At 39.7% G+C, this 13182-nt stretch overlaps 1 protein-coding gene across 2 annotated transcripts in view; it reads right to left on the reverse strand.

Annotated features, from left to right (window-relative positions):
- LOC116967505 overlaps positions 1-12805 on the reverse strand; it is a 31096-nt gene extending 18291 nt beyond the window's left edge. The window contains exons 1-4 of one of the 2 annotated variants that reach the window (XM_033014137.1): positions 12598-12805; positions 7691-8803; positions 2380-2491; positions 1829-2273 (exon numbers count right to left, since the gene is read on the reverse strand). In XM_033014137.1, the coding sequence (XP_032870028.1) occupies positions 1829-2273; positions 2380-2491; positions 7691-8716 (1583 nt within the window). In that variant the 5' untranslated portion in view covers positions 8717-8803; positions 12598-12805. Of the gene's footprint in view, positions 1-1828; positions 2274-2379; positions 2492-7690; positions 8804-12597 lie in introns of those variants that run through there. The other variant, XM_033014138.1, reaches the window with a different exon arrangement.
- Between the last annotated feature and the right edge of the window lie 377 nt (positions 12806-13182).

Below are 13182 nucleotides of genomic sequence, written 5' to 3' on the forward strand. Positions count from 1 at the left end.
TAGATAGATAGGACATTGCATACTGTAATTGCTTCAGATTTAGGAAATCCTGGCTGTTTTAAATGCAAAGCCAGATAATTCAATATGCAACTTGCAGCATTGCTGAGGAAATTTTGTTCGGTGAAGAGTGGGTGGTAGCCAAATGGCCTTAAAAATAAAACACAGCATAATTTTTCATGAAGCTCAATTAAAGATAAATCATAAAAGTAACTTTTAAGAATAAAACAAAACTAAAATATATCGTTGGTCTATTTGCATCGATAAACAGGAGTACTGAATATTATTTGAGGTAAAGATTTTTTCCTTTCGTTGGACATGTGTGAATTGGACTAATGCCAATGTCTATATGCCTATCTCCTATTATCCTTGAGAACATGACATTGAGCCACTTTCTTCAACAATGCAAACCATGTGATGAAGATATTATAGACAATAGATAGTAGACAATAGGTGCAGGAGTAGGCCATTTGGCCCTTCGAACCATTCAATGTGATCATGGCTGATCATCCACAATCAGTACCCCGTTCCTGCCTTCCCTCCATATCCCCTGACTCTGCTATCTTTAAGAGCTATTACCACTATGTTGAGAACTCAACCTTTGGTCCAAATGATGGTGAAGGGATGGCATTGTATTCTTGGTCACACTGATATGTGATGTGGGAAGCTGCAATCCTGCAGGTGTTATAATTTGTCTTCTGTGTCATAGAGGTTGGACATTTATTGTGTGGCATCCATCAAGCTTTGGTGAGCTGCTGCAGTTTATTTTGTGGAAATTGCACACTGCAGTTCATGGTACAACAGTGATAGATGGAATGATTGTTTGAAATAGTGGATAGGGTGCTAATCAACTGGACTCTTTTATCTAGATGTTGCCAGACTTGAGTGCTGCCAATTGGAGAGTATTCCATAACATAGTATATCAATGTTTGACAAACATTGCCAAGTTAGGAGATTAATCATTCACTGTAGAACACCTGCCCCGACCTGCTCTTATAACCACACTGTGTGTGCCTTTTCTGATCAGTGCTGCAAGAATGTTAATAGAGGAGATGGTACCTCCTCTTGTCTGTATCCCATCAGTCAAGATGATGGAGGAGTTTGAGGCTTTGGCTGATCATTGTGGTTTTGAGTGCATGGCTATGTCAGCAGATTTGTACTTGTCTGAGCAATAACTAGTTCCATTTTTGGACAAGTCCTTATCTAACAGAACTAGAAACTTGTCAGGAAACTCTTCTGCAACAAGTTAGAATCCAATATCAAATAGGTTGATGGACTCAGATTCAGTGAAGCCCACAAAATACATTTAGATTGATATTTAATGGAGAAAAATAAAGTGCAATTACATGAATCTAACTCACAAAGAGCTGGGATAGACCCAGTGGGTGAAATGATTTCCATCTATTATGTGTTGGAAGGAACTGCAGATGCTGGTTTAAACCAAAGGTATACACAACATTCTGGAGTAACTCAGCGGGACAGGCAGCATCTTTGTCAAAAGGAATGGGTGACGTTTTGGGTTGAGTAATCATAAGTTCTATGAAGAAGAGTCTCGACCCGAAACATCACCCATTCCTTCTCTCCAGAGATCCTACCTGTCCCGCTGAGTTACTCCAGCATCTTGTATCCTCCTTCTATTATGTACTGTTATACATTCTCAATTTATGGTTATAATTTATGTTAAATTATACATACCTTCAGACATATATTGTTTGTTACTCAGCTCATTTCACAATAGTAAAAGGTAATTATTTTGTGCTGATCACTAATTATCCAGCATTGCTAAGTGCTGCCGTGCTATACAAGTCAGCTTGAGTGAGAATGTACTTACTTTTCAATGACCAGGTCTGTGATTTCTTCATTCTCATCTTTCTCCAGTTGTCGAGGTGAGTCACTCAGTTCCATCCCTTCAATGTTTGGATCAACATTATCATAGATGTTATTAATTGGTCCTTTCTTTCCAGTTATTGTGCATTCCAAATGTTCTTGGTCTATGTGCAACACTGTATGATTGTTCATGGTTTCGCTCCATATCTCCTGATCGGTCATAGGAGCTGCTTGGTTCATTACCTGGCAATCGCGGAATGATGATTTGGTATTCACTGAGTTCCACGTCTGGCTGGCGTTTTCTGTCTCAGTAGAAGCTTCTTGTTCTTGGTAGACATCATCTATGTGATCCCTGAAAGTTTCTATCATTGATGTATGCTGATTGTCAGAGAAAAGCACTGCTTCAGAGATCGCTGTGATGCAGCTGGTCCCGGTGGTCTCTTTTATATCTGGAGAGAACAGAGAAATAATTACAGGCTGCTGGGAAGAACAAGGAGTATGAAAACAGTTCAGATGAAAAAATAAGAACCAGCGGGGTGGGATGCAAATACTTACCAGGAAAGAATGCTTCCTTGGCATTGAAATAATTGGGCAAGGATTCTTCATTGCTTGTTATTTTCACCTCTTTGGAGGGTGATTGATTTCCAAATGATAAGTAGCTGGAGTCCTACACAAGAGAAAAGGCCATCAGTTACATGTGACCAAGTTGTATCTGTGACTTAACAAGCTCCTGAATCCTGTGCTGTACATGTTCTCTTTATGGACAATCGATCAACTGTTGTAAAAGAGTAAGGTGTCAATTGACATAAATATTTAGAGAAGGCTCTGATAATTTAGTGAACTGAACCACAAAGACCTGGAATGACCCAGGTGGATCATCTATCTGTGCTGTTGTACAGGGCTGACTCTGGCCACTATGTGGGGGTGGGAGTGGGGGGAGGACTTTGGATTGTTTTCCTTTATCTCCTGGTGAAACGAGTTTCCACCAGGACACTTGCAGATACATTTCACTTAATTGTCTAGTTATATGATACATAGATACATAGAAAATAGGTGCAGGAGTAGGCCATTTGGCCCTTCGAGCCTGCACCGCCATTCAATATGATCATGGCTGATCATCCAACTCAGTATCCTGTACCTGCCTTCTCTCCATACCCCCTGATCCCTTTAGCCACAAGGGCCACATCTAACTCCCTCTTAAATATAGCTTTAAATATGATCCATACTTAGCTAAGACACAAAGTAAGAATTGGTTCTAAGAATGGGCAGATTGGGATTATTGACTCAAGGCGAGTTTCCGTTAGAGAATGGCACAGATGAGTTGATTTCCTGCCTGAGCAGGTGGAAGGTGGGGGTAATTTTAATCACTGACTGATTCACGTCTTGGAGGGCATGAAGAATCAATAGGATAAATAACATTATTTCTGAGGAAATGAGAGTTTGTAACATTTCCAACCATGTTTGAAATTATTCTGTTCTTCCTGAAGATCTGCAATCTTGCAAGTGATGGCCTATCTTAAACCCAGAAGCATATTTGCTTCTGACTAGTTCGAGAGCCATCTGGTCTCACCTTAATAGAAATATTTCCTTCATTCTATCCATCTCTCTTCCACCTTTTCAGCTCCGTAAAAATAAAGTTTACTCTCTCCCTAGTTCTGATAAAACTTTAACTGGTTCCCTCTTTACAGATGCTGCCCAACCTGCTGAGCATTTCCCTTTTTTTAAATAAATGTAATTTGGTACTTTATGCTTTAATTGCTATTTTCTGACGCATATTATCTCTTAAATAGGAAAACAGGCCAGTCGAGGTTTTCATTACATGAAATATGTGCTTTTAAAGTATATTTTGGCAACAAAAGCAGAAATGTTCAGGCATAACCTACCGCCATGTGGTCTGCCTGTTCCCGTTTCTCGTTTCTCATTGGCTTTAATTGGTCACGTTCTGTGCAAACAAACACTAACCCATGGTGTATTTTACCAGCAAGATCTTTATGTAAAATGAACCGATGATTTGTGTTTGATCAAATGTTACATTTTGTCACTTCTTTACAAATATAGTTAAAGAACAAAACACTCAATGCTGAGATACTGAGAGGCCAAATATCAACACCCAAGGGTGAAATCTCACTCCAACCTGTTTACCTACAATGTTGAGCAAGACTGCTCTAAACTGTGGTTTATGGTGCTTAGTGGTTTCTGGATCACAGTTACACAATTCCTTCAATTCCTTCAAATACATCCTTCACGATGATAACATTCTAAACCCAGCATATTTATTTGGCATAAATTACACACAACACTGATTTAAACATAAAAAGCTGGAGTAACTCAGTGGGACTCAGTGGGACAGGCAGCATCTCTGGAGAGAAGGAATGGGTGACGTTTCGGGTCCAGACCCTTCTTCAGACTGAATCTTTCCCATTCTTTTTTTTAATATAGGACCACCTATAATCATAATACACAAATTAAAAATAGCTGATCCAGTTTCTGAAATGTCTCACTCCAAACTGCTTTTTTTGTAGTTGATCTATCTTGTGAGGATGTGAAATTTGTCTGTGATGGAATGAGTGAGGATTCTCGAGTCTGGAGGAGATGCTGGGGCCACTTCCTACAGGGGCCCCAGTGGATTTCCTGTCCCTCCCTTCCCCTAGTGAACAGGGCCGCCACCCTGGTGTTTCTCCCAGCGATCAAACGCTCACCAAAGTTTATATTTCACTAAAGGGGCCAGCAAGAACAAAGTGGGACCCGGCATGAGGGACTGGGGGGTGGGAGGAGGAAGAGTACTTTTTGAATACTTTAGTAACTTAGTAGGCGCTCCTTACGTGACAACTCTTGCCTACTTGTTCTGTGTGCAAACAAAGAATCTCACTGTGCCAAGTACACATGACAATAAAGTATCAATCAATCAAATCTGGGGAACCTCTCCATCTCTCCTGGATCCTCTTTCTCCTTCACACTGGTGTCAGGTTGCCACATAGAATGTGCTTTAAAACTAACTTATTATAAACTGCATGCAATTGAGTCTATTCCTGTTAACAACGCCACAGATCCTATTTTTAACAAGCACATTGTAAATGTAACCCTCTCGTCACTTTTCAACGTATTTTGGCCAAATAGATTACTTTTTGTGAAGGATCAGATTGCGTGACAATGCTGCAAGCACATGTTCAGGATTAACTCTGATTTCTAGTCAGTGGTTTATAAACCTCTCGCCTCGTAGACCTCTGCTGTAAATATTCTCATTGACAAACCACAACATGAAGAACTATTTGTTTTAATCATCTGCTCCCTTCAGAATAATCTCAGAATATTCAACGTTTTTGCAACATTTCTTTAGCCAGAAACAGATTGGGAGCAGCTTGATGTTATTTTTGACCACAATGAGCTTTGATCAAACTCTGTGCCTTCACTCAACCACCTGTAGACTGGGGAGGCCCGACAGGAGTGGAGAAACATTTATGGTACAGGGAGGGGGTACTTGTAAATTAAATTAGGAGGCAAAGAGGGTTATGGATTAACACTGGCAGACAAGATTAGGGAAAATACGCAAGTATTTTATGTACATTAAGAGAAAGAGACTAACCATGAAAAGAGTAAGAGGCACGTCGACAAAGGGACAAACGACATGGAGCCAGAGAATGCATGTGAATACTTCACATCTGCTGAGCAGCTTTGCAACATTAAAAACTCTATATAAATGGAAATAGTCATTGTAACTAGTGACTATAGTGAAATAGAAATAGTCAGCCTATTTACAAAGAAGCCGAAAGTTTTAAAATAACAAAAACAGGTTACCCAGTCCATTAAGTCTTGGATGGTGTTTTACAAGTTGGAGATCTAATTCTATCACCCATTCTACTTCATGGCTACCTATTATCTATTCAGTTCATCCTTAGATACTGATATCTCTCCTTCAAACACAAAATATGTATTCAAGACCTCTCACCTTCTGCAGTTCTGATTCATCTATTATTTTTATTCCTGATCCTCCAGCCTCAACGGTCTATATTTATCACCCCTTCATTATTTCAAAATTCTTCTTTCATAATCTTTCACTACTTGAACTCCCCATAATCTGTGTCAGTGATGATCACCCAAGGTTTCAAGGTTTCCTTTGCATTAATCTTTCCTCAGTATTATCTCTGTTCTGTGTTCTCGATAACACCTCAACATCCTTCCTATGATGTTGAGACTAAAATGCACTGCCTCTGTGGTTTTACATTGATGTAGATTCACCGTTGCATCTCCATTCTCAATCATTTCCTGCATCTATTTCTCCATTTTGCCCTTGGCTGACAAATAAGAACTGAAGAAGTAAGGAAGTAAAGAATTGAACATGAGCAATGTGGTTAGAATATTACAAAATGGAAACTATCAAGGGGTTGAAATCAACCAAACCTGCTCGACCAGTCTGTAGAGCTTACCACTACATTTTCCAAGACATAAGCTGATCAGAACACTTTAAATGATTTGTTTGACAAAATGTTCCATTCTGAATTATCAATAAAGAGATAAATAATGAACAATTCACTAACTGGAGTTTGTGATGAGCAGGTTTGGGGTATTGGTCAGCAAATCTAAAATCTTCCCTCCAAATGGGTGCCAGCTACCTCTGCAGCAGCGTCCAAAGCAAAGGCATATTATGATCTTAACAAAGTTGCATAAAATTCAGTAAGTGCAGTTTAAAGTTCTATAAATGTGTAAGAGTAACGCATAGCCAGTAACAGAGAGCATTGAAAATACCCACAGGGTCTGGGTAGTCTGGGACTTCTCAAATGGTAAGAAACTCACAATTATGGATCTTTGACAGCTTGTTCATTAGGGATTATCTGCCTGTTTGATTCAGAAGCTGCTGGTGTGAGAATCATGTCCATATTCACTCTTGCTGCGTTGGATATGCTTCTGACAGATGGTGTCCAGGTTCATGCTGTGGTCTCGGGGCTTTTGCAGTTTATTGGGGAGATTATTCAAGTGGCTGTTGTCAAATGCTAGTCCCACTATCAGGCTACCGCAAAACCGTGCAACACTGGCTGCTGCCTGAACCCAGTACAGACCGCTTTGTGCTGCTACAAATCCACACTAACATGAGCTTGTAGCCCCAAACACACGCTGCCAGAAATTAGCACAATTTTTTGTTTTCTGACAAATAAGTACAGCATTGTTCAGATGTCACAGAACCCCAACACTGACAGATGCTCCCAGCACCAACCCTTGGTACAGTTTCTCCCTGCATGCCTGCATGTACAGTTTCTCCCTGCATGCCCACTGGTACAGTTTCTCCCAGGACTGACCCCTGGTGCAGTTGAATTGAATTGAATACTTTATTGTCACATGTGACAAGTCACAGTGAAATTGTTTGCTTGCATACCAAGGTATGCAAATAGCCACCACATAAAGGGCGTTGACAAAATTACAAAGTATCCTGTGCCAGGTCAACCCTTGACCCCCTTCCCCCCTTCACAGCCATCCCCTCACACTGGGGCCTCTATTGTTCCCAGCGTCACGTCCACCGACTCCCACGTCGTCCGTGCTCAACCGTAAACACCCTCAACAATCGACCTGGACGACCATCTCTCCCCGGCAGAGACCCCTGACACAGTCTCTCCCGACACCAGCCCCTGACACAGTCTCTCCCGACACCAGCCCCTGACACAGTCTGTCACTAGCACCAACTCTGGCGCCAGCAGAGGATAATTTTCAGTCACCTACTAATACTCAATCCACCAATGATAAATCTAAATTACCAATTCATAAAAGCGTAAACTCCAAAGTTTGAGGAGCAGTTGTTCAGGTGGACTGTCACTCATGCTTATATTTGTGCTCAATGTCCATCTTTGTGTCTCCAATTATAAAAAGATTCCATTACCTCACTCTCCGTTAGTTGGTTATTCCATCCCACAAGCTCCTTGTGCACTGAAGGAATGTATGAGGGTAACGTGGATACAGAATCCTCTATGCTTATTGCACTGCAACTCTCTGCAATTACTTCCTCGACCATATGGATTTTCAGTTCACTGCTAGATGGCTCACAGTTCATGGGCATTACCACTGGATCAGCGTTACTGCTTTCACCCAACTCCTCCTCAGTTGTGGCAATATCTGTGGTCAAAATTGGAATAAATGCTTGGTTCTGATGCCACACATCTTGTTGCAAAAAAACAACATCTGATGGATCCATAATAATTTCATCAGGGGTTGTGGCTGCATCAGATACCTGGGCGAAATCTTCAGATTTATCCCTCGGCATTTCTTCATGGACAGAGGGCGTTAAAGGCTCCGACAGACCAGGACTCTCAATCGTCATCCCATCAGATTTATTAAATAGATATTCAGTACTTTCCTCAGCACAGTTTCCTGTTTCATTGGTCCTTTTGGTCAGTAATATTGCTTGCACCCATGGTGTAGATCCATTACTTTCCAATGAACTTGCGCTTTCTGATCGATTAGAAGCATCTAATTTGTCTACATCCTCAATAAACGCCATATTTGTTAGCTCAGTAGAAAATGTTTCAGTTTGTCCTGAATCTAAATTCTCATTCGAGGCAAATGTGCTTTTGTTTTCCAAACTAAAACTCAAGAATGAACCTTCGGCAATAACATTATGAGTTTTATGTTCTTCATCAACATCCTCCGCATATCTGATGTTACCTTGCTCCATTTCATTACCCAGATTGGCTGAGATCTGTAATAGGTTTCTTGCAAAGACTGTATTGTCATCTTGTGTATTTGGCTCTGAAATCCTTAATAAGTCAGAGTTATCGCTATGGAGAGGAGCTACATCTTCTGCACTGATTCCATTGTCTTCTTCAATGTTGTCATCGCCTTCTGCAGCGTCTAAACCTTTTGAGCAGGATGTTTGTTCCATGTCAATCAGGAAATCAAAATGATCCATCTTCAAATATTAAAGAGAAGTTACAACAGATCCGTTCTAATTTCAATGGATTCCTCAAAGTTGTAGTCAGCTATTTGCCATGATGATCTGTAAAAAAATAATTTGAATGATTGCAAAATGACTGGTAAATGTTTCAATTTGTCCTGAATTATAGTTGCATAAATTCTGCCAAACATTCTCACATTTTAAGATTTTGCACAGGTTCTAGTAATAAGATCTGCATAATAAAGTGTGGTTAAAATGGAAGCTCAGAGGATTCTGAGGGTGCAGGGTTCTAAAACTTAATTCGGCTCATCGAGTCGACTCCGCCATTCAACCTTGGGTGATCTATCTTTCCCTCTCAACCCCATTCTCCTGCTTTCTCCCCGTAACCTTTGACCCCTTATTAATCATGATCTAGTCAATCTCTGCTTCAAAGATACCCAAGGACGGCCTCTACAGCCATCTATGGTGTTGAATCCACAGATTCACCACCCTCTTCCTCACACCTTCTTTCTTTACGTCTTTTTATTCTGAGACTGTGCCCGCTGGGCCTAGTGGAAACATCCCCTCCACATCTACTCTAGTGAGGCCTTTCATTATTCAGTGGGGTAAGATTTAAGAGGGACATCAGTGGCAACTTTTTCATTGCATATTTGGAATTTAGCTGTTATGATGTTTGAACAAATCTATGGATAAAAGGGGTTTAATGGACAATGAGCAAATGGCACAAGCCCAATATGTCAACTTGATCGGCGTGGATAAGGTGGGCTGAATTACTTTAAAGATCTATCATTCTATGAGAAGAATGATAAAGGACAACTATCATATTGTTGTATGAGTCTTTCGTGCATGAAATTTGAGTTTAAACTTGTTCTATTTAGTGCAATTCAAGATAAAGGCCACATTTTTCCTGACCTTGTGATTAAATAACTCCCTTCTTAAGGCAATGACTGTTTGTACCTATATATAATCTGATGAAAATAGCCTTGGGAGGACACACAGCTATTTTATTTATTTGCTCAGTAAATGGTACATATTAAGTGACTTTCTGTCTAGTGTTAAATAGGTGGACCACAAAGCTTAGTGCCAACTCATCAGCATCTAAACATCTGCTCCTTCAAACACATTTTACACCAGTCGTTGAATATTTTAATTTAAAAATTAATGTATGACAAGCACAAAATGAGTTCCAGCATTTGACTGCAGGCTGGGCCCAAACTGCACAGAAAGAAGTCACAAAGAATGTGGAGATCAATAATGCCAGTAAAATAGTGAGGTAAAAGTAGATGCCTTTCTGCTGACTGGATAGCATCTGACAAAAGCTTTTCACTGTACCACGGTATACGTGACAATAAACTAAGCTAGTTTAGTTCATTTAGAGATACGTTGCGGAAACAGGCCCTTCGGCCCAGAGTCTGCACCGACCAGCGACCCCCGCACATTAACACTATCCTACTACTGGGGACAATTTACGCATACACCAAGCCAATTAACCTACATACCTGCACGTCTATGGAGTGTGGGAGGAAACCGAAGATCTCAGAGAAAACCCATGCAGTCACCGGGAGAATGTACAAACTCCGTACAGACAGCACCCGTAGTCAGGATCGAACCTGGGTCTCCGGCACTGCAAGCGCTGTAAGGCAGCAACTCTACCGCTGCGCCAACGTGCCGCCCAAAAATAACTAAAAATATATATCTTTTAACTTAAAATAATAACTTGCATAAATTTACATAATATATTTCACAGCCTTAGGTTGGTCTGATGTCCTGACAATTAAGTATTTTAGAAATGCAATCAAAATTGCAATATAGAAATCTTGTATGCTTTAAGGGAATGGTAACATCTTTGTTGATGAATGATTTGTAATAATATTAAATGCTCAGTTAAGAAATACAAGTACAGATGACAGAAAGGCAACATTGGACCTGAGGTATTAAGACCATATCTGACCTGGTTCATCTTGTTGATATTGTATTGAACAGTTTTTATCTTTTATCAGACAGAGTTAGTGCTAGATAGTGTAAAGTTGTAGTAAATTAAAAATACAACAAGCTACAGAATATTTAATTTAATTGTGGTACGGAATGCTCAAATAAAAATATTATATCATCCATTTCCTTCAGGAATTCAAATAATGTCGATAAAGCTTACAGCACAGAATTCCTTGCACCTTCTTCACCTGGTGAGCTCTGCTCTCATCCTATCTCCCTGCCCTTGCCCCTTACCTTTCGGTATTCTTTCATTTCAAGTATTTATCCAGTTTTTGTTCAAATGACGTCAACCTTTGCTGCAATAGCATTTTATGATGAAACATTCTGTCCCTCTAGAGCAAATTCTACTAACTGTTGTTTATTTATTGTTAACTCAGTCTCTGCCTTGTTACTGATTCATCAGTCTGTGGAATTGCCTTTCAGTTTTCATCTCCTCAAAAATTATAATACCCCCTATTAAATAATCCCCCTAAGTTTTATTTTAAGAGTTCTGACTTTTATGTTATCTTTGTACTTACCACTAATATTTATATTCTCAATATTGTGTTTAGTTGGGGTTATATTTTAATTTTAGTTAATCTTATTGATCAATAATATAATTGTAAATTAGAGAAAGAATATTGCTGATACAAGTACGTAAAGTTAATGCTTTATGAAGATTCAATGAATGTAGGGTATTTGGGCCTTTGCTTGTATTATCAGTAGCAATGGGCAGGAAGGTTTAGGGGAGTATGTGCCAAGCTGAGGCACATGAAATGAGCTGAATAATCAAACTTGATCAGCATGGATGAATTGGGCCGAAGTGCCTGTTTCCGTGCTGAGTGTCTCTGACTTCATGATTCTGACATTAGAAGTAAAAGTGCTGCTCACTTGATTGATTCTGTGGACCTGTTTTAGAAACAGGGGTAATAAACTTCCCATTGTTGAGGTACCGTGGCTTTCTTGCAAGTTCCTCTAACAAGGTAAAAAATTGCAAGAGTACTAGTAATAACATCACTTCCCACAATATAAAATAATCTAAAATAACACCCCTTTATAAATGATAGGAAATTATAAAAAAACTTATTTTCAGTCTCCACCACATATATCCTCACGTTTGGTGTTGACAAGGTATAATTTCTCTTCCTGTTGAAGGTAACCTCCATTTCTGTGCATTGTTTCAATATCGCCATTAATACCAGAACAAGTTAAGATTGCACTTGGATTGCAAATGCAGTAAAGATAAAGTTGGTTATTGGTTACTGTGTTAGTTATATTTTCTCGGTCTGAAGAAAAGGTGAAATGTTTTTTATACAATGGTCATTTCTAATCATTGTATCAAAATATTAATTAAATGTCTGATTTAATAACGTCATTTTTAGTTTGATAGCGTTGTCTTTATGCTTGAGAATTTTAAGAAACACAGAAAACATTTAACTGAGAATCCCAGACAGAAACTGGACTGTGCTCTGTAATTAAGACATAATATTTGACCATTATGTGTTTGAGAAGTACTTGAATGGCAAGGACTTGTTTCAGTTCTGACTGTGTTACACGGGGATTTACTGAGCCTGAGCCTGCATACATTCAGCCTCCTGACATGGCACCTGTACATAGGGACCACCTGTCTCAAAGGATTAACCCACATGCTTGGTGAAAAGTGGCGTGGAGAATACCTCTCTGTTTGCAATAAGCCAACTTGAACACAAATGAATTCTATTTTTACATCTAGCGTCATCTGTGTTCGGTCCACAAGGAATTGGATGAGATATGTTTTATTAACATTGATACAGACTCCACAAAGAGTATTTAAGCTGAGACTTCCTAAAATAAGCAAGACAACTAAACCAACTATAGCAAACAGGCCTTGCTTTTGCATGAACTCACTGATTCGATCAGGTTTGAAGTAAAGTTTGTGAACTTACCATATGTCACTGCCTGTGAATGAAGCCAGTTCCTTGAGAAGTTGGCCAGTGTTGTTGTCCACAGGGGGCGTGGGTGGGGGGTGGGTGGGGTGGTGGGGGTGGCCTGAGTTAGGACACAAGAGCTTTTTATTCTGTCATATTTTCCAACAAACTCTATTTTCTTCAAAGCCTCTGCTCAAGTTGACACATGCTCACTTCCTTCCGCAAGTTCAACGTTTGACAGAAAATGAGTGAAGTGGGAGGATCCACAGTAACCAATAAAGATAAAGGAAAGTTAAAATGATTTATTTCTGCTGCTGAACAACTACCAGGAAGAGGAGATTCAAAGGGAAATTTGAACGGGTGAAATGCTGTGTTATGTGTTGTCCTTCAATCTATGCTCCAGAGCACGTACATTCTCCTAAACAATTCTGCGGCTCCCCCATTTAAAAATGGTTCTTACCAGCAGTGACAATCTAAAAGGCTTCCGTTGTCCTGATATGATCAAATGCCCTTGTATGAAAGACATAGGAGAGTGAATGCAACTCTGACAATCCAACACCTGCTGCAGTAGAACATTACACTACTTCAAACAAAATGTATTTA

The sequence above is a fragment of the Amblyraja radiata genome, chromosome 39 (assembly GCF_010909765.2).
Source record: "Amblyraja radiata isolate CabotCenter1 chromosome 39, sAmbRad1.1.pri, whole genome shotgun sequence".
In the NCBI taxonomy this organism is placed as follows: domain Eukaryota; kingdom Metazoa; phylum Chordata; class Chondrichthyes; order Rajiformes; family Rajidae; genus Amblyraja; species Amblyraja radiata.